The sequence below is a fragment of the Nothobranchius furzeri genome, chromosome 13 (assembly GCF_043380555.1).
Source record: "Nothobranchius furzeri strain GRZ-AD chromosome 13, NfurGRZ-RIMD1, whole genome shotgun sequence".
NCBI lineage: Eukaryota > Metazoa > Chordata > Actinopteri > Cyprinodontiformes > Nothobranchiidae > Nothobranchius > Nothobranchius furzeri.
In genome coordinates this window covers 61,249,313-61,271,576 of record NC_091753.1, presented here as the reverse complement: position 1 = coordinate 61,271,576, position 22,264 = coordinate 61,249,313, and the positions used below count along the sequence as shown (strand labels likewise).

The 22,264-nt window shown below is 40.4% G+C and overlaps 1 protein-coding gene across 1 annotated transcript; it reads left to right on the top strand.

The window, feature by feature from the left end:
* The first annotated feature begins 1,115 nt into the window (after positions 1-1,115).
* On the top strand, positions 1,116-10,080 carry LOC129162044 (uncharacterized). Its single transcript, XM_070543281.1, has 8 exons — positions 1,116-1,247; positions 1,737-1,911; positions 4,921-5,124; positions 5,401-6,449; positions 6,531-6,600; positions 8,153-8,327; positions 9,061-9,226; positions 9,923-10,080. Exons 1-7 carry the CDS (start codon positions 1,116-1,118, stop codon positions 9,224-9,226), a joined length of 1,971 nt encoding a protein of 656 aa, XP_070399382.1. The 3' UTR covers positions 9,923-10,080.
* Positions 10,081-22,264: the final 12,184 nt, after the last annotated feature.

Below are 22,264 nucleotides of genomic sequence, written 5' to 3'. Positions count from 1 at the left end.
CCTCTCAAGATAAAAATCACGAGGCACTTCACAAAAGCAAAAAATGTAAAAATATAAAAAAAACATTTGGAAAATGTTTAAAAATATATTTAAAATGAGCAAAAAATAGGCAATTGTGATTAAAAAAATTTCAAGAAAGAGAGAGCGTGAGTAGGAAAGAGGGAAATCAGTGGATCCTGAGGAAGGTGGAATAGGTGGGGAGAGCAGAATAAAGAGAGAGGCGAAGGTCATACAAAAGCCAGCTTGAACAAGTGAGTCTTCAGCTGCTTTTTAAAGGAGACCACTGAGTCCACTGATCTCAGGCTCAGGGGGAGAGAGTTCCAGAGTCTGGGGGCCACAGCAGCAAATGATCTGTCACCTTTGACCTTTAGCCTGGTGCTGCACAACCAGTAGGCTTTGATTACTGGACCTCAGGGACCTGCTGGGGGTGTAGGGACTAAGAAGATCACCAATGTAAGATGGTGCTTGTCCATGTAAGGCCCTATAGACCAGAACCAGGATCTTGAAATGAACCCTGAAGTTGACAAAAAAGCAGTTCAGTGTAGTTAAATTAGTCATGGCGTGTCTGTGTGCGCGCGCGTGCACACATGAACGTGTTGTGAACTGGTGTTGTGGTTTTGCACTGATGTAGCCATCTTTATGCTGACAAAAATGTAACTAAGTAACTTTTACTTTGAGTACATTTTATTTACAATACTTTTTACTTTTACTTGAGTAAAGATTTAGGCAAGTACTTTTACTTGTACTTGAGTAAAAAATTTTCAAAGTATTGGTACTCGTAATTAAGTAGGAAATTTTAGTACTCTTTCCACCTCTGGTAGACTGATAAAATTTGGTAGACTTGTAGCAAATATGCACACAAAAGCCTCTTGCACCCATGGTCAACATCAAACAGGAAGTCAGCCATTTTGGACTGAAGTAGTTCAAACCCTAAAGGTTGGTTTATGCTTGACGTGTCCGTGAGGTCCACGCGGAGAAATTGCGGCATTTTAACAACCACGCCCCTCCACCGCGTCTCCGTGCGGCCCAAAATTTCCGCAACGCGCACCTAGGAAAATTTCTAACCACGCAAACGGTCGGACGCGGAAAAACATGGCGGACTGGCAAGAACTAGTATGGTAGAGGTTCGTAAATACTATGATGGACGGGAGATGTATGATTCAGCTCTCAACGATCACCGTGATCAACATGTTGTTAAAAATTCTTGGAGGGAAATAGCTCGCACTGTCAGAAAAGATGAGGACGCTGTTAAAAAATGCTGGAATGCCATGTTGTAAACAGTCATTTTTACTTCTTCTATGGTGTAGTGTTGGATGCATGCCATAGAGCTCCATGCTTTCCCATTCAGTTTGGGAGAATATTCACTGTTAGACGCGGCTGTAATTTCTACAGTAATTTACCACATATCTTACAGTACTAAACTGTAAAACAATTTCTACAGTTAGTAACTGTAATTTGCATTGCACCATGGGAGTTTGAAGTCACGTGGTAATTAGTTTACAGTTTGCTACTGTAGTTTATGAAAATACAGTAGGGTACTATAAACTGAAAGTTACTTCAATATTTTTACTGTAATTTATCAATACGAAGCTGTAAAGTTATTTACGTCACCTGACAAGGAACGATTGCATCAGCCGAGTTACCAGATTTACAATTTAGTACTGTAAAATTACAGTTATTATAAAATTACAGTAAGTAGCTGTTATTAACGGTCATTTTTGCATTTAATAATTTAGTTTGTTAAATCCTTCAAGACGGAGAACCGCCATTTTGTCGTAAAGAGCAGTCATTGTAACCACAGTTCACCGGCACACGAGCAAGTGTGGGACATACACGGGAAAGACTACACCTGCAGCGCTTATAATTTCTCCAGCGAAAAGACCAAGTTCCACCAAGTACCGACTATCCAAGGTAAACTTTTCATTTAAGCATTTCAATGTGCTATCTTTTTAGTGGAGTTTTGCTGCGGGTCAGTGTGTTAGCTTTTATTATTTCAGAGCTTTATTTCAAAGAGAACGGGACTTTGCGGATTTTTCTCATCGCTTTTTTTCTTAGTTTTTTCTTCACACGAAAGTAAAAGCTGACATTGTCTAAAACAATTTGGGGTCTTAACGTTTGACTCTGTGTAGCGTAGAAACAATTCGAAAAAATAAAGAAATAACTCGGATGAGCTTGGGCACAACGCCACACTAACCGGAGTTTTTTTTTCCTTCACATAACCGAAGTCTTATCTGTATTTTTAGTAATTGTTTGAGGACTTCATCTATGTTTAGGTGTAAAGTTTGTAGCCATGGCAGTGAAAGTTACAAAAGCTTTTTTGTTCATGCAAAAAGTCACAGAAATCTGGCTAACCACCGGTTTTCATGTGGCATAGAAACATGTTCTGCCGTTTTTAGAACATTTTCTGCATTAAAGTCACACACACACAGGAATCATACACCTACAGAGTCACAAAAAATCCAGAATTATCAGCCAGGTGGCATTCATGAATGTAGTGTTCAAGGATGTGATTTTGCAGCAGATAATATTTCCTTGCTGTGCATTCATTTAAGAGTACACATACGTAATGGCAAAAAAATCACTTGTCCATTTGAGGGTTGCTCAAAATATTTCAGAGTGAGGTCATCTTTTGCCACACACATCTCAAGAAAACACAGGCAACAATTTGTTCCAAAGCCAGAAGAACCAAAGAATGCAGATGTACAAACCTACGATGTTACAGGTGAACACACCCAGGTCCATCATGATGATATTTTGTCTCCTCTTGAAAGTCATGAAAACAACTCAGAGTCTAACCCTGACACATTTCTAAAGAACTTAGCACTATTTTACTTAAAACTACAAGCCAAACTTCTTTTACCAGCAACAACAGTACAGTGCATAGTTCAGGAATTTCAACAAATCCACTCCACCGGAATGAGCCACGTAATTAAAAAAAGTGGAGGAGAAGCTGGAACAGAATAACTTAAACGAAACTGAAATACAGAATATTGTTAAAGAACTTGAACAAGAGGATCTATTGACAATTTACAATGATGGTATCTTGAGATCAGACAGAACTAGGAAAACATTTTTCAAAGAAAAGTTTGACTATGTTGCTCCAACCCAGTTATACTTGGGAACAGATTCTGGTGGAAAAGAACGTTTTTGCCAGTATGTACCAGTAAAAGAGACACTTGCTGCCTTGTTTAGGCAATCAACAGTAAAGGAGCAGTTTGCTCAATCTAACCAATTGGTACATGATGAAATGGTTTTAAATGATGTAAGTGATGGCCAAAACTTCAAACAAAATAGCATTTTACAAGGATTGTCACCATCTGTTTCAGTCATTCTGTACATAGATGCATTTGAAGTGACTAGTCCCTTAGGTTCTGGCAAAAAAAAAACCACAAAATCATGGCCATGTACAAGACACTAGGAGAAATACTACCACATAATCGATCCACCGTTGACCCTGCACAGCTCGTCTTACTTTGCAGAGAACAGGATTTTAAGGCTTTTGGACAAGAAAAAATATTTTCCCACCTCATAACAGACCTAAAAGACTTGGAGCTTTCAGGTTTTCAGGTGGAAGATGGAGCCAACGTCAAGGCGTCATTGATTGCCATATGTGGTGATAATCTTGGTTCCCACTCTATTGGTGGATTCACTGAAAATTTTAGCAGTAGCACACACTTTTGTAGGTACTGCATGATTGACAGAGAAACATTTGTAAAATCACCACTTCTGTTTGGCCCACAAAGAACACCTGCAAACTACAATGATAGTGTTCGACAACTGAATTATGACAAACAAATAGTTAATGGAATCAAATTTGATTCCAGTTTCAACTCGCTAGCAACATTTCATGTCTGCTTGGGTCTTCCTCCATGTCTTGGGCATGACCTTTTTGAGGGAATAGTGGCAGATGATTTAGCTCTTTATATTAAGCATCTGATAAAATTTGAAAAACATTTCACTTATGGCCAGATAAATCAGGCAATCGCACAGACAAAACTTTTTGGCAGTGACTCGCACAACAAACCATGTGAGATTAAGGAAAATGCTAAAAGGCTTAGTGGTTCAGCAGCACAGAACTGGTGTTTCTTACGGCTGTTACCAGTTTATGTGGGTAAGTCGATAAAAAATCCCCTTGGAAGTGAGGTTTGGCAATTGTGTCTGAAACTAAGGAGAATAGTTGAGTTTATCTGTGCTCCAAAAGTTCATCAGAACGAGATTGCATATCTAAAAGTTTTGCTAGAAGAATATATCTACTTACGTAGCACCATGTTTCCTGATCAGTCTCTCAAACCAAAGCATCATTATGTGTTGCATTATCCAAGTCTCATTCTCAAGTTTGGACCCTTGATACGGTTGTGGACACTGAGGTTTGAGAGTAAACACTCCTACTTCAAAGAGTGTGCCAGAAAAATGCACAACTTTTTACACTTAAGTAAAACACTAGCAGAGAGACATCAGCTCCTACAGTCTTATTTAGGTTGTGGTCAGTTATTCCCACCTCTCATTCAGATTGCCGGTGAGGCAAACGGCATTGATGAACACTCATACAACAAAGACATACAGATGATTTTAAAGGCAGCTGATATTGATAAAGGAAAAACCTCTGATGTTTCAGCTGTGTTTTATAAAGGAACCAAATATACCAAAGGTCATGTTGTTCCTCTTGATCACACAGGTGACACTCTAGTCTTTGGAAAAATATCCTTGATACTGACTGATGATAAACAGGTCCACTTTGTTGTTTTGGTACATCACTCAGTGCTATTAATAGATCTTGGAGTTTATCATTTATGTAACCCAGACCATAAATATGCATATGTTAATGCAGATAGGCTACAAGACTTTTATCCAATGCCAGTTTATCATATCTTGAACCTCCCTGTTGTTTCCTTGCATCACTCAGTGTGTTCTTTTCCCTAGATATGGAGGTCGAGTGCATTGATGAAATTCAGGGAGTGCTGCTTGAATTGGACCATGAAAGACTACTGGCCATTACTGAACACCTCTCATCTGTGGTTGGAGTCACAAAGAAAGAAAATCTTGCCTTTCTTGAGAAGGCTGACTTTCAGGAATATTTGACACCAATCCAGTGCCGTAAATTACTTCAGGCCTTCAAACAAAGAGGTAAAAAAAAAACATGTTCACCAAATCTTAACACAACATATTCATTTATTCTAAGATTAGTAGTCTCTATCATTTTAAACTACTGTCCTTGGTTACTCTACAATGATGATAGTTTTATAAGTTGTATGAGCACTCTGAAATTGTTCGTGAAATCCTAACAATGCCATAAACACAGTGACAGTATTTAAGTTATGTAAGGTTGTATGTAAAGTGTTAATACTGTAAATAATTTAGATGTGCAAAAAAAAACTTTTATTATGTTTATTATCTTCAAAGAACTGAAAGACAAAGTGGACACTGAAGTCAGCTCTGTGCCAAGTGGAAACGTGATTCCTACCTCATCTTTGGATACACAGAGAGAAAATGGACAGTCATGTTTCACACCTCTTCAGACACAATCATATAATCCTGGATCCACTCTTTTAAAAACACAAAATTCTTGGATCAGCCAGTTCCAAATTCCGTGGGAAAAGATGCCTGCTTCATTGTCCCAGACAATGTTAAGAGGCCAAAGGGCCAGCCCAGCAGACAGGAGAGCAATGGTGCGGACTGTAGTGTCCACTATGCAGCAGCATTGTTCAAACCCCAACAGAGCTGCCTGCACTGAAATAGCAAAAACTATTGTTGCCAAATATCCTTTGACTTTTGCAGACATGAATGAAGAAGGTGAACAGATTGGAATAGGGTACTATTCTCTCATTAACCAGCTGAAGACAAGAGTTGAACATGTCAACCGGAACAATACGAGTGACAGAATACGAAGACCAAGGACAACACAGTCCAGCAATGCTGACGCTACAATCAAAACGTCTCGATGCAAACTGGACAGCTATGGCTGCGTGAACTGGCAACCAAGATGTCTCCCGGATGGAGAGACGGCAGATTCTTTGGAGGAGAGAAGAAAACAAATGGCTGCCACATTTCAGTCTGTTGGCCCTAGAGCTGCTGACTCACCAGATATAGACTTTTCAATGGATTTGACTTACATCTATCAACGCCACATGATTAATGCTTGCCCTCCTCCAAGTGTCTGTGAGATTGAAGAGCAATGGCCATTTCTCTTTACAAAAAGAGGACTCTGCAACCACTTCAAAATCCTCACAGGGATTGACATTTGTGATCGCCTTGGAGAGGCTCTTCAGACCAAGGGGAAGAAAATCGTGCATTTTTTCCGGAGCCACAGTCACAATAAAGATACTCAGCACATTCTTCAGGATTTGGACAGAAACACAACAATGCAGCGAAGCTGTCATGGTATAGCAGCGATGCTACTTCTGATGAAATGCTTTGGCGAAAAGGAGGAGTCCATCTTCATTTTGGTTGATGTAAGTTGGCAAATAGTCAAAGGAACAATGTGACGCATGTTTGCTGTGTGTAATTATCATGTTTTATGTTTAACATGTTAGACAACTTCAACAAAGGCGTCCATCGAGAGGGAGAGGGCATTACCTCCATCACCGAGACTGCTAATGCTTGGTAAGGGAAGATATAAAAATTAGAGGTCGAACAATATTGGTTTTTCTATTGCCAATACCAATGCCAACATGTAGGAGACACGGTCAACCGATGGCCAATTTGTACTGCCAATTTTTTTGGACCAATTTTCATGGCCGATATCCAGACATGTTCCACTTTATTTTCATGCTAAAATGTCACTAATAACAGCAGTTGATGCCCAGATATTCTGAAGCTGAATCAGTTTTTGAACTCTGAATGTAAAGGTTGAATATGTAACATTTTAATAAAAAGTTATATTTAAAAAAAATTTATATATATATAGATACCACGGGGTGTTTAGAGGTTTGCAGAATGAATGTACAGTTTCTTTCCTTTGGAAGCTATATTTACAAAAATAATAACCAAAATTTTATTTTGATGGGCACGACACATCTACCAGCTGCTAGAGGGCTCCGTTGCTGTAAAATATTTTGTTTTAAAATGTTCGTTCGGCACAGCGAGGCTATGTTAAATGGTGAACTCGACAAGTCAAGCAGCTGATTCTTAGCCCAGAATCAGCTAGAAAATTTGTTCTATTGTTGCGATACCACTTGTAAACACTAGATGTTCCATATTCAACCTTTCAATAACTGTTAAATCACAACTTTGTGCACTGCTTAAGCCTGGTTTATGCTTCTCCGTCAGCTCCGCAAGGGACAGACACGCACGGATTGACGGAAGCGTTTTGCTCTCATACTTCTCCGTCTCCTGGAGAGTGTTGCAAAGCAATTCTCCGCCAGGACAACAGAGGGCGTAGCGCTGTTCTGTGGTATCCTGTCATGTATCCGGTCCAAGATAGTGTGTTTATATTGTGTTTTTTGTGTATATAAGAGACTTTTAACACGGACATATTTGTCTCTCATTCTCCCACCTCTTCATGCGCTCCCCACCTCTAAACCCACGCTTCCTGTCATTTCCGTCCACAAATAAAACGCTGGCTGCGCATCTTTTCACTCCTCCAGTCACGGGAGAATTAAACGTTCATGTTTTTAGAGTTTTTTCGCGAGGTATTCTTCAAGCTTCTCCGTGTCTGCCACTAGTTATCCTCGGCTCTCTTTGCAATGGCAGCGCTGTAAACAACAGCGGCGTCCTGACCAATCACAAGCTTGCGTAATCCGTTTCGTTCGACGGATGTTTAAAAAAGTGGGCTCGACTCCGTACGTACTTGCGTGCCTGCCGGATCCCTACGCAAGGACGGATAATGGCGTTGCGTGTCTCCGCACTGATGCAGACGGAGAAGCATAAATCAGGCTTGAGTGTTAAAGTCCAGCCAGACAGGAAGGAGCTGGCAGTGTTAAAAAAATTGTAATGTTTCATGATATTTAAATTCTTTTCAAACTATGATTATGGTTAGTGGAAGTGCACAAATATAGGCTATATATATCTAAATCTCACATACTTTACATCATTTTAACATATAAAAACAACAATAAATTCTGCAGGTCAGGCATCTTATTTTGCATTTAGCGAAACACTGTTGTTGCAAAGATTGGTATGTTCGATTTTGAAGTGTATATGTTTTGTCTCATAGGAACCACATACCTTGAGGCAACCAAGTGGATGGTGAGCATCGAGGGAAAGGTGGCCTACATTTTAGATGAGGACCTGGGTTTTGCAGATGCACTTTCTGTGTTGATGGCAAGCTTCTATGCTTTCAATGTGGAATACCAGGAGCCGGCATGTGCAACACTGGAGTTCATTCAACGGTAGGAATCTTTTTATTTTTTATTTTAAAGGCACTGAGAAATCACAAAAACCAGTAATATATCATACATGCATATTGAGTGTGTGTGTGTGTGTGTGTGTGTGTGTGGGGGGGGGGGGTCTTCAGTCAGGTCTAAGTCGCTCTTTCTAAGAATAAATTTTCAGAGAAAGGAGGTGAATTAATCTTGTTCATAAACTATCTTTGTTGTAGCTTGTTACATCATCATTTGGATCACAGTCATGGAGACAGCATGCCCAAAAACTGTCAGGATGCTGCAGAACGCTGCTCACAGCACGTATAGCTGTTGTTTCAAGGTTGCAACTTAATGTTTGTCAAATCAAGCAAAATCACCACTGACCATGCTGAAAAAAACAGCATAAACCAGCATTGCTGGTTACCAGTATATGTTGCATGGTATGCTTGTCATGGAATGATAGACCAGCATCCCATCCTGGACCAGCATGCTAGACTAGCATATAATACTGGTTCACCAGCTAAACCAGCACCAAAACAACATATGCTGGGAACATCTATGCTGGTCTGATTTTAGTTCTCAGATTTTTTACATCTTCTGAGTTCGCAGGGATGTAATATATTGTAATCCTTTAGCAAATTAACAGAAATAGTGGAATCATACCCCGATTTTGTTAAATCACTCTTCCAGACTGCATTTATCTTAACTAAAATTGCACTTAATATTTTTGTTGTTGTTTTTCTTTCTCATCTTTATGCAGATTCTTCTTGAGAATCAATCCTGAAGATGGGAGCAAATGCACAGCACGGACTGGAGTTAGTCGCAAGACCGGACAGTTGGTCAAAAGAAAATCAGCCACCATGAACCCCAGAGTGCTGTCCTTCCTTCGCCAGCTAACAGAGTTTGAGTGGAAGAACATGGAATAGGTGAGATACGTATTTTTAGGGTATGCTGATATACATAAACAGTGTTGGGCAAGTTACTTCAAAACTGTAATGCATTATTTATTATTGTTACCCTCATTTTAAAGTAATTCATTACATTACAATATCACTGATTTTAAAATGTAAGGCATTACACTACTTTTGCATTACTTTGAACCGTTTCAGTTCGGTCCACTAGCGTATCGTTTTGGTCAATTTTTTCTGCTAAAATATTTTGTTTTTATTTGCGTTATTTGCAGCGGATAAAAGTTCCTCAGTGAGTTTCTGCACAGACGCTGGATTGAGTGATGCATCAGGGTTTCCGCTATGTGTATTTTGTCTTGGCGCGCCGCCATGCCGTCAGAAGGATAAAAAAGAAATTAAAACAATGTACCATCAGAATACATTTTTTGGATATACATTAAAACAATGTAAATACGAGACATATACAGTCTATATTTGTGCATGTATACTAACTATAATCAGCTGTAAATCATTATCAATTTGTTCAATCAATTTCCCTCTGGGATTAATAAAGTATTTTTGAATTGAATTGAATCATCACTAATATAACAAATAAAGGCTGAAATATTTGGAATAAGTCTGTCTCATATATTAGTTTCCCCTTTAAATTGAAGAGTTTTCACCAAATTCAAGTTTCTTTTCAAGTTTCACCTGTACATTCCTTGTCCTTTTTAGGACCACTGGGGCATCAGACGAGGGGACAACATTCTGGCCAGGTTCTTCACCCATCAGAATCAGTAAAAAAAACAAGCATTATTTCATTCTGTTCTTGAAAACTACAGTTTTGCAGGTTTTGTATGTTTCCTGATGCAGCATATGCTCATAGATTGCACGATCCATTGCACTGTTATTACTTAGTTTATTAATTCATTTATTAATTTGTTATTGTAATATTTTTCAATGCAGATTTCTAACAGCAAATGTTGCACTGTTACATTGTAAACAAATGTTTTTGTATTGTGAAAAGCAATGTATTCTACTCTTTCAATTGCTGATCCATTGAAATTTTTTCTGTTAAATCAGTGAGGAAAAACATTTTGTAAACAACCCAATTGCTCCCCTGCTCTGGTAGGATTTTGTTTGCTTTAGCTTACCATAAACAATGTAAGTGAATGTTAATGGCTAGCATTTAGCGTAATAAATATTAACAGCAAATTAAAATAATAACACAAAGGAATAATAGGAGCCTGTTTAGACCTCGTGCTACATCACAACACAGCATCGCTGTAAGTCGATGTTAAAAGGCACAGTAACATGTTGCAGTGACCATAAAGCTCCCAGTTTGCTGTCTTAAAGTTTACTCTTATAACATTAACAACATTTCACCCTGTGAATTATGAGAACAATGAGTTTTGGGCTGCAGTGTCATTATCTTATGCCTTTCTGCGCTAGCCGACAGCACAGCTATAACTAGACTCCTGTAATCCCTTTGTGTTCTTTATTAATGTCAGTTGAAGTCATTATGATTATTGAGGTCTCCAAGAAAAATTAGGATTATTATCGAGTAATATTCATGACTTTTTTCACAGTAAATGCTAGCTGTTAACATTCACTTACATTGTGTATGCTAAGCTAAAGCTAACACTGCCAGAAATGGATGACTGAGCTGGTTACAAAAGATTTTCCCCTACTGATCTAACTCTGGGGAATACAACAAAAGACTACAGTTCATTTATGGGTGGAATATCCCTTCAAAGAAACTTTGTTCGTGTACTGAACAATTTCTCGTGTTAGTTACTGTTTACAAACTATAAACTAATCAATACACTATATGTCTTATAATAGTAATACTTCAAAGTTAATGAGTAAAAGTTAGTTTGCCTGTTTCTGATGTTCTATAAGCTGTAAAATGTTTTATTTTTTCCAGTAATGATTTGAGGTGAATTTCTAATATTTTGAATGAGATTTTTTTCTACATAAGATAACCTCTAATGTTTTTTACGTTTGAGGTGTTCGAAATAAAGAATCCTATGTTTTGTAAGAGAAGTTTGTTTTGATTTAATATAGTTGTTTAAGTCAATTTAGGAAAACTTTAAGATCATTCATTAAACTTTAAAATTATTTTATTACAATTTTAATTATTAAACAGGCTACAAGTATGAACAAAAAATGGTACAACACTGTACTGTAAGAAACATTTTTTTACAGTAGTGGTCCTATACCTCATTTTAATTTATACAGTACCATAACTGTTATTTTACGGTTCTATTACTGTTATTTTACAGTATGGTCTCAGTTACTGTAAAACTAAAATACAGTACCAGTATTGGTACTGTATTTTAGGGTTAGGGTTAGTAACCCTAACCCTAACCCTAACCCTAACCCAACAGTGTTGCCAGTAAGGTACTGTAAAAAACCCAATGAAATGTCTAACAGTGTTGGCTCACTGCAGAGACGAGCCGCACGAACCATAAACGCTGCGAGTTGTGAAGCGTGTTCCAACCACGAGCCGCATCACCAAGCGGAAAGTGAATGCGTCAAGCATAAACCAAGCTTAACCCTCCCTAACACTTACACTTACCCTAACACTCACACTTTCCCTAACACTTACACTTATCCTAACACTAAAGCCTGATTCATGCTTAAGCAAAGGCACATTTGCGCCCCCCACGCTGCTGCAGCGTCAAATCTCCTCTGTATTCATACCAAGCCCCCACAAAGCGGCTCTAAAATTGGTCGCAACCCGGAAGTACCAGAATTTGCAGTTCCACCCTCATCCGCTGGGGGCTGGTGTCAAAAGCGAGCAAATCCTCATTGACTCCCATGTTAAAAATACCAATTTCACAGCAGAAATAAACATGTTTACAGCCTGGTACCAAAACATGTTTTTTGTCTAAATGATCTAGTTTACACTCATGACAACTCTGAGGGGGGGTGAATTTTTTTCTCACTCTTCTGTTTAAGTGTATTGAAAGCCTAAAATTCTGTATAATTAATGAGCATCAGACCCACGTGACCACAGAGCTAGCTCCATGGAAAGGCCTCAGTAGAGCCTCGGTCTGGCCTGGAAACTGTTCCGGGATTTTGAGTCTCTGTGCTTGTGTATTCTGTTTTGGATATTATTTGTGCAATTGTTGGACAAAATGACTTGCTGTGGCATTAATTGCACTAATAGAGCGTCCAAGGAGTCTCCACTTCATTTTTTTCGGTAAGTTAAATTAAATGTATGTATTTTAGGTCACTGCCGCCTTTAAACTAGCTGAGTTTATCGAAGTAGCTAGCTAACTATCATTTTAACATGTAGCATGTACTGTTTAACCATGAAATTTAGATGTAAAATACGGTAAAATAATTAATAGGGCATATGTTGATGGGTACAAGGGTAAAACCCAGTGCATTTAACATAAAAATGGGTTGAAATATGACGGAGCGCTTGGAGGGACACTTCTGTGTTCCATTCTTCCATCCGGTTCTCCCCAGCGGTCAGCCCGGTGCATGTCTGACCGATGCAGCGCCTAGCTGCTGCGCGGGCTAACCGCTCGTGGAGCTGTCGGACTCGGAGACAGATCTGACCGGAGAAAAACTGCAGCTCGGTGAGTTGTTTGATAGTGCTTGATGTTGGTTTCCATAAGTCTATAGGGCATACAGGGTTTCCCTTAAATCCCACCGCCACGGCGACAAGATCCTGTTATTTTGTTTTTGTTGGCGCTGTTTCCCGAAGAAGCAGCAGGAACTACTATATTGTCGCTTGTGATCACAGCCGGCGGGTAGCAAGGAGGAGCAGCCAGGGCAAGGTGAAGTTACAGCATAATTTACTGAGTTTAAAATTAGAAAGGTAGCAGTGGATATAATGCCTTTTAGTTTACATGTTTCAGCAGCATTAAGATTAACGAGTGTTTTTCGATCTTGACAGGGTTTCCTCCAGTGCTTACTAGGCCAGGTTTTCCTCCCCCCACCAGGCTAATCATCACTTATTCATGTAAAATTTAGTTTCTCATGTCTGTTTTTAACCGCATCTAATACTGTATTACGATGTGAGCGCAACAGCGACAACTTAAGATCGATATGTGAGCAGCCTGAGAGGTCGGGTGTTTCATCTGAACCCTTAAAACCTCCAGCAGGCTACTCGGCTACACTGCACTATTGACGTGTTAGCGGTTAGCGCTCAGCGCTAACAACTTAGCGACATGACATGTCTCGGAGAAAGCGTAAAAACATGTTGGACGCTTCTGAAGCGGGAAAATAACACTTCTTCTTAAGCAGAGCACGACGTCGCCTCGGCTCGTTCACGACCGAGCCGGACTGAGCTCGATAACATTGACCCAGCACAGCCACTGGGTCGTTGGAACTGCCACCGGGCCTGCTGAAGGAACACCAGCAAGTTTCATCAGACTCGTAAAGTTTCTTGTTTTTGCTGGGGACCCGCTGTATTTTACCGCTCCCTCCTGCAGTCTTCCCCTATTAAAATCTAAAATGGTTCTGTAAATTCCATGTATCAATAGAAAAAATCTCTGCCTCTGCCAGCTGCAGTAACTGAACAACTGTTGTATTTGATTCAAATTTTAATGATTCTGTTTCAGGTGGAAATGCTGTGTGATTCCTGTGCCATGTGGCCCATGACCTGTGTGAGCCCGGTTCTGGATGTGGCCTTGCTGAGTTCTCTGTAGCAAGGTTTTCTGGTGCTTGGGGACGCTCCAGAGTGCACCTGATCCTTGGAGGTCTAACACTTCACATTCCAGCACACGCACGAACACATGCTTGTTGATGTTTGTTGTTCATGTTTGTGGTTCATGGTTTACATGTTTATAGTTGTTCATCCCACGTTTTCTTGATGACTCTTAGAAATGTTTCTTCACAGGTGCAGCTGCTGGTTGCTGTTTTTATGTTGGTTTCCTAGTTGTATTAATTTTTCTCTTATTTACTTGTTTATCCTCTATCAGCAGTCTTTATTCCTGATTGGTTCAGCATTTACATGCTGATGTGGCGATACATAACCCAAACCAATATTACTCAAGGGGAACACATTAAGGCTCCTCTTGATAGAGCTAATCTGTTCAGCACATTCTGACAGACAGACCAACCTTTCTTCTGTCATGTTGCTGTTTAAGATTTTTAAACCATTTTTAGTTTGTCTTTTTAAAGATGAATAGTATTACATTTAAAGAGCAATACTTTCACATTATCATTTTCCCACACTTTCTGTATACCTGTATTTTGTTGTTTTTTAATAAAGAATGACAAATTATTTAAATTTGGTTTTTGTTGCACACAAATATATATCTGGAAAAATATCTACAAAGCTAATATTTACATAACAAGTATGATTGGGTTTTGCAATACGGCACTCTGTTTATTTTAGTAAGATTTTTAAACCAAGCATGTTAGTAAAGAACACATTTCTATTGTCTGCTAAGAAACTGTTGGGATTTAAAATGGGCCTGTTGTACAAATAACTTGTAAATGATTATTCCTCACTTTGTAGTCTTAGCCAAAGAAATTCCAGTAATTGAGCAAAAACATTAATTTTTCTACTACATTTTATAAAACAACAGGGCACAAAGTGTCGGCACATTAAAAAAAAAACTTAAAATAATAAAATAAAATGGGCCCAGAGAGCTCAAGAGTGAGTGCAACATTGCGGTTTGAAGGAAGAACAGTTCAACAGTGTAATGGCTACAGATAAATTACATCATCAACACATTAGCTAGAACAGTCAGGGATATGTTTATCCTGTTTGCCTGAATATAAATCTGTCATAAAGGCCAAATTCAAAAGCAGCGAGACTCCCACCTGGAAGTCTTTCACTGCTTTTGGAGCTGGCCATTAAGACAATCGGCAATATTATTTAAAAATATATCATTTCCCCTATTTGTGAAATGAACTCTGTCTGACAAAAATATCCCTGGACTGTCATGTCTGATGTGAGAATTGTCATGTCCCTGGGAAGATGTTTAACCCACGACATGAAGAATCATCACAAGACAAAGGAAGAAAGTTCAAACAATGATTTATTTAACCTAACTAAAAGTGTCCTGGAGATATCCAAGTTCAAAGTAGTTGGCAAGAGTCCAGAAGCCAGCAGGGAGGGCAGACGGTGTGACAGGGTGTCCAGGAGAGGGAGCCAGTTGATGGCGGCAGAGGACAAGTGGAGCAGGAGGTGAGGCGAACCTTGAGAGTTGTAATCCAGGCGGGTTATGGTGACTTCCAGGTAGGTACATCCATTAATGGTTCATCGATTCCAAGTGTCCTGAAGATGAAACAAACTTGAGTCCAAACGCCAGAATCCAAGCACAAAAAAATCCAGATATATCCAAAAACTGCGACAGCACAAATGTCTGAGCAGAGACCAAGCATAACTTAAGAACTGAGTGGCAAGATTCTACCGTGAGTAGTTAATCATCCAGCGATGTGAAGTGGTTCCCTCTCCTCTTAAATAGAGCTCTGCTGCGGTTGATTAGAGGATCTGCAGCTGCCGCTGATCGGTAATGCTCCGCAGCTGGTGAGTGCCCTCTCCTGGAATGAAGATCTTACAAAGATGTTGTAGAGAAGAGGGAGTACTCACCCCGTCACACAACACACACAGGCTGCCATGGTGACCTTTTAACAGATCTAAGAAAAAAATGTAATAAAAGAATGAAACTTAAAAACTCCCAGACCTCATGTCATATTTACTAATCAGCTATGGCTGATTTATTGTTTGGATCACAGTGAGTTACACTAATTCTAATATATTTTTATTTCTATTATACATACATACTTTTTCATTATTATTTTCACATGACTGTTATCAGGCTCTCTTGTTCTGGTTCTCATGATAATTCCGTGTCTTCCAGTAAGTTATCTTGTGCTTACTTCATCTGTATAATGTCTCTTTACTTTTGGTGAATTGTACTGAGTCCAGAATAAAGGCTAGTTGGCTGTACAAGATACAAACAAGTATTACGTTTTGGAAATTTATGAAATGTATTTAGGCTGCTAATTTAGCTCGAATACTAATAACTAACGTATTTTCCGTACTATAACTCACACTTTTTTACATATTCTGGCTGGTCCTGCTACTTATACTCCGGATCGACTGAACAAAATATGTAGGCTACACCGCACTGCTGCGAGCCGACTCCGACCCAAGAATGACTTACCCTGTCCCGCTGGGAGGGTTTTAAACACCGCCAGCATCTCCTGGAGCCTGTGGCGGGGTGCTGAGGGCCGGCTCCTGCCCAAGAATGAGCTCTCCTCGCCCGCCGGGAGGGTTTGAAACACCGCCATCCTCTCCTCTACTGGAGACCATGGCGCGCTGCTGCGCCCGCATTGTTCATTCTGTTATGGTTACCGGTGCTTGTCTTGCAATGTGAAACGCTTGGTCTCAGATTTTGTAAGAAAAATAATAAAATGTCCCCCCAAAATACGACTTAAATATATTTTTTCTTCATTATACATTTAATGGCTGGTGTGACTCAGGAGCGATAGCCCGGAAAATACGGTACTGAAAACTTGCTCAAAGCAAAATATGTTTTCATTACGGAAATAAATTATAAACTTACCGATTTAATACTTTTTTAATCCAGGTACTTTTCACGAAAAAGTGCCGAAAACCTCCACCTAAACTTCGTGTGAGGTTCAGGTCGATGGGTGTTCCACAGTTAGCTCCGGTTGGGTTGAAGCTAGGTAGCTACATCCGTTAGCTTGGCTCCCACCTCCGCGTTAGCTTTGGGTTAGCTTCAGGTTAGCTTGTAGCTAGTTCGCCCAGGTGTCGTCAGTCGATCCCAGCCTTACAGCCCCACCCTCAGCTCCTCCTCTCTTCCCTTTTATGGAATTGTCTGGGCTGGACGGAACCTGTGACACGGTCAAAATGGCGGTGGTGGCCACCTCCCATTTTAGACAAAAAACTTGTTATTGGAGTCTATGGAAACCCATTGTCCAGTATATATGTCGATGATTCATACTGGCCTGACCTGTTGCAAAGAAATTCTCCGCCAAAACAGCAGAGGGCGCGCTCCTATGCAGGTGTGCATTCTCTTGTAGTGACGTGTCTGCCCTTCTTCTATTTACTATTTGCGATGTGAAAAGACGGACGACAGACACAGAGCAAATTCTTATTGAGCAGGAGCTGCTTGAGCTAGAAGAACAACAACTATTATTAGAAAGAGCACAGCGAGAACGACGAAGGAAGATGCATCTGTGGAGTGTCCGTCCATTGAACATGGCAAGACAGAGTACGGGCGAAAATGTCGCTCTTGTTCGCCCTATAAGGGACATTGATGATGAAATGCATTTCAGATACTTTCGCATGACTGCCACCCGATACGATGAGCTGGTTCGTCATTTGGCACCACTCCTACGGCACCAGGGAACACATTCCATGCCGATTAATGCTGCACAGAGACTTGCCTTTACCCTGCGGGTTTTGGTTTCTGGTGCGCCCCAACAGGCAGTCGGTAAGTGTTATAAAATGGGTTCCAGCACAGTTTCGGGGATTGTGACGAGGTTTGCAAGGCGTGGGCCGCACTGCAGCCTGAATTTCTCACCTGCCCCTCCACAAACTGGTGTCAAGCCAGCCTCCAGTTGGAGACTTGCAGTCAAGCCAGCCTCCAGTTTATTGTCGCTTCCCCGTCTATTCAAAGTATTACGGGAAGGGATGTGGAAACCGGATTTCAAAATAAAATTCAACTTCGAGTGAATTATCAGATATTTTAAGAACATAATGTCAAATAATTTAGGCTTGTTAACTATTAGCGCCCTGTCAATATCAAGGCCATCTTATTTTAAATTTCAAAGTAAAACCCGTTTGAATTTTCATTTTTGAACTACTCTTTCAATGACTTAAGATTGCTCGTAAAAGCAAAAGTCATATTTCCATAGAGTAGTTGCATTTTGTATCAACACTATCCAACCACAACAATTTGAAATTTCCCATATTTGACCGACTCTTGTAACGATTTCATAAAGCAATAAAATGGAAAATTGCTGTTTCCACAGGGTATTTCCACTTTAGATCAACAGTATACAACCCCACAGTGATACTATATCAATATCAAGTCATTCTGATGTTGCCTTCCATAATAAAGGCCTTTTAAAATTGCCCATATACGACCAAACTTTCAGTGAATTCAAAATGCTCTAAAAGGGAAAATTGCTGTTTCCACAGGGTAATTCCACTTTTGATCAACAGTATACAACCCCACAGTGATACCATATCAATATCATGACATTCTGATGTTGCCTTCCAAAATAAAGTTCTTTTAAATTTGCCCATAATTGACCTACCTTAAACGATTTCAAAATGCTCTAAAATGGAAAATTGCAGTTTCCACAGGGTAAATCCACTTTAGATCAACAGTATACAACCCCACAGTGAAACTTTATCAATATCAAGACATTCTGATGTTGCGTACCAAAATAAAGTTATTTTTAAATTGCCCATAATTGACCTACCTTTAACGATTTCAAAATGCTCTAAAATGGAAAGTTGCTATTTCCACAGGGTAATTCCACTTCAGATCAACAGCATACAACCCCACAGTGATACCATATGAATATCAAGTCATTCTGATGTTGCCTTCCAAAATAAAGGCCTTTCAAATTGTCCATAATTGACCTACCTTTAAAACACTATTAGACACTCAGTTTCATTTAGATGTTACTTGCTCTTTAATTTGGCATCAATCAAACGTTGCATGGGTCATCTAGAGCCAAAAGTCTGTAAGTGGGCAGAGTTAAAGTGATTTGAACAAGTGAGCACACACGTGTTGATTGCAGTTGCGTGATGACTCCCACCATGCTTGATATAGTTTGGAGCTTTTTTGTAGAAGTTACAAAGGTTTTATTGTATCTAGGGGGTGCTGTCCCAAATTTAGGAAAAATATCCCATGGAGCAGTTTGTAGGTTGACAACAATCATTTGCGTGCAGTTTGGTGTGAATTGCATTATGCTTGTGTTATTCAGGGCCTAATATCTGTCAGGGGGGCAGAGCTAAAGCAATATCAACCAATGACCCTAGGATTGTGTTGGGTGCCTTTGTGAGATGACATATAGCAAGTTTGGTGCAGTTGTGACCTCGTCTGTAGGAGTTATTACAGTTTTAAAGATGTGTAGGGGGTGCTGTGGTAATATTATACAACGTTCACCAACTGTTTGTGCCTCGTTGGCTAAAGGCCATGATTGTTGATTGCCATGTTCAGTCTCGTGCAGATCGGAGGCTGTTTGTGGAGGTTACAGTCAAACGTAAGGTCACGGCGTCACACCAGAATTCGCAATGGCATTAAAGCCCCTCCCTTTCTGGAAAGCTATCAGAACTGAATGGTCATTACAACATCATGAAGACAGTGCATGTCCTTAGTGTCATGTTGACTAAATAAGAGGGCACAAATATGGGCATTTCACCTTAAAACAATAGACTTCCTGTTGTCAGGGGGCGGGGCTTAGGTGATGTCAGCTGTCCACATTGTTATTGTCTTGAGATGTGGTCAGTGATCACGCAGACAAAGTTTGATATAGATCTGATCATGAGCATGGGAGTTATTAGGTTAAGTAATGTAATGGGGAAAGGTCATGGTTTGAGGCTAAGCCACGCCCACATCTTTCAAGTTATTTAAAATCCGACAGTTTAACTTTTCCCCCTATGTCTTAAGAGTATATAGCAGAAGTTTGAAAGTCATCGGTGAAAATGGCGATGGGGCATTATTCCCCAAACAACGTGCGAAAACCACTAAATCAAGTACTTGGACCAAAATGTCCGACTTCCTGTGCAACTTTGCGCTTGGCTCCAAGAGACTTTTTTGTAGGTCCTGAGACACTACATTAGTGTACCAAATTTCGTAATCCTCGGTCAAAGCATGGCTTAGGGCTGACAGTTTTAAATGTCCTAGGGGGTGCTATTTCAGAAAATAGGCCACGCCCACCAACTTCTCCTGTCCATTTCTATTGGGGGTCAGACTAGGATCACTCACCAGAAATTTCGTGACAATGTCACGATAACTGAGGAAATGAGAGACAAACGTATTTCCTTGGCGTGATGGCGAATTTCGCCATGCTCCCAAAGCCCCGCGTTTTTTTGAAACCTGCCAATACAGGACACCAAGTGACCCCAACTTGTCTACTACTACTTGCCAGAGATTGCTGGTGATTAGGTGAAAGGAGTCCAATCGGGAGCTGTGAAAAAAAGAGTGGCGTGGAAACGGGTCAAAGTTTGAGGCTTAGCCACGCCCACACCTTTATACTTGAGCTGAGCTGTGGTGGCCTCATGGAGGGGGCCATCGTCTAGCACACTGCTGCTAACCACTTAAACATTCTCCCTCTCCTGATAATAACTTTTTGCTTTCCTTGACATTAGATGTGCTACTACTAGTTTACCCATTTAATTAGAGATCCACTAGCATAAATACAATAAAGTTTATCTCTCACCAAATAAAATATTTACTAAGAAATCACAATATAACTGTAGACACATTACTTTGTCTTTGTGTGTGTGTGTGTGTGTGTGTGTGTGTGTGTGTGTGTGTGTGTGTGTGTGTGTGTGTATGCCTGTCATCGACTAGTCGCTGTCACGTGATAATGACCGAAAAGATGCAGTCCTCGGAAAAGACAGCAGCCTGCTGTCAGCAGGTGACAAGCTCCTGCGCGTCGGGAGGCGATGCGCTGTGCCAGAGCGTCGGCACTGACACCCGCCGTAAAACGGACATTTAACCAAATTGTGACCTTTACCCTCTTGCAATTTAACATTCCCCTCACCCCCATCCTAACATTAACCAGCTTGCGCATGCAAAGCTCTGATTGTTGACGCGCTCCAGACATCTGGGTCCTGAGCACGGCCACAGTAACATTATCAAATCAGGTGTCGCCACCTCAAAAACTAATTTAACACGCGATCGTTCATGTCGGTTCATTTCCTTTTATGTTTTCTGTCTTTTATTCTTTTATTTGTGCCTGATGCGTTTCGCTGCTGTGGATCAGGGCACATCACCTGTTTTGTCCTCGGTGACGCACCTAACTGATGTGGCCGGCGAGCACTCCGCTGTTTTAGCGGTCGGTAGATCTTTTAGAACTGCAGTTCAAAGGTAACTCATAAGGTGTGTAACGTGAGGAAATATGGGTTTTCTGTCACAATGGTGGTGCTGGACTCAGCTGGGTCAAAGCTGGGTCGCTGAGAACTTTCACCCACAGATTAAGACCTGAACGCCAGCAAGTCTGGGAGGAAACCATAACATCTGCCACCTGCAGTCTACCAGAAGATGTGTTTACATGAGTTGTACCCAGACCAAGTCAAAACATAAAGTTTAAACTTCTGTTTCTTGATTTTAATGTTAAAGTAACCATTATCCTTTTGCTCATTATAAATGTGTTTAATCAAATGAATGGTTCTTATGCTTTGGGGTAATTATAATGGCTTTTTGAATCCATAATTAGATAGTGTTGAGGATGTTTGTTGCTGACCTTCACACACAAACATTCACACACATCCACACACATCTTCCCACAGTAAACTCCAGACACATTTGATGACGCACACGTTTGCTTTGAGAAGAGAAAGGTTTTTGGTAAGTTTGAGTCTTATGATTTCAGTTCGTGTTGGACAACGAAAGAGAACAGACCTGAAAACCAAAGGGGGGGCAGAGCCTGTTGGCTCGTTCTTCCCCCCCTTTTACGCTGTTTCTGTCAGCCAGACAGAATAGCTGAATCGCGACTTCTAACGCAGACTCATTACCGAGTCTTTTGATTTCTGAGTGAATTAACTTAAGGAAGCGCATCGACAAAACGCTCTACCATCCACGTGTACCGAGGGCAACTCTGGACCGGTTCCGTTCGACACCTACGTCTCCTGTCAGCCGCCGGTGTCATCTGGATGAACCACAACATCCTCCACGGCCCGGATCCGAAAGAGGGTCCACAAGAGTTCGGTGAGACAGAGCACGGTTTTTAGCGTTTGATGCAGTTCTCTGATAAGACCTAAGTTTATCCAAACCATCACTTCACTCAGACACCTGTTTCTTCCTGAAGCAAAATCAGACTCACACACGCATTCATGTCACGACATTCTCAATCTTCATAAATTCACCAGAAGGTCTATTTGAGCAAGAACAG

Bases quoted from the DNA above. Each gene is read 5' to 3' on its own strand.
- LOC129162044 (XM_070543281.1), top strand. From the start codon at position 1,116: ATGGTAGAGGTTCGTAAATACTATGATGGACGGGAGATGTATGATTCA. The intron at 1,912-4,920 runs GTAAACTTTTCA...TCTTTTCCCTAG, and splicing joins CCAAGTACCGACTATCCAAG to ATATGGAGGTCGAGTGCATT. The intron at 8,328-9,060 runs GTAGGAATCTTT...ATCTTTATGCAG, and splicing joins ACACTGGAGTTCATTCAACG to ATTCTTCTTGAGAATCAATC.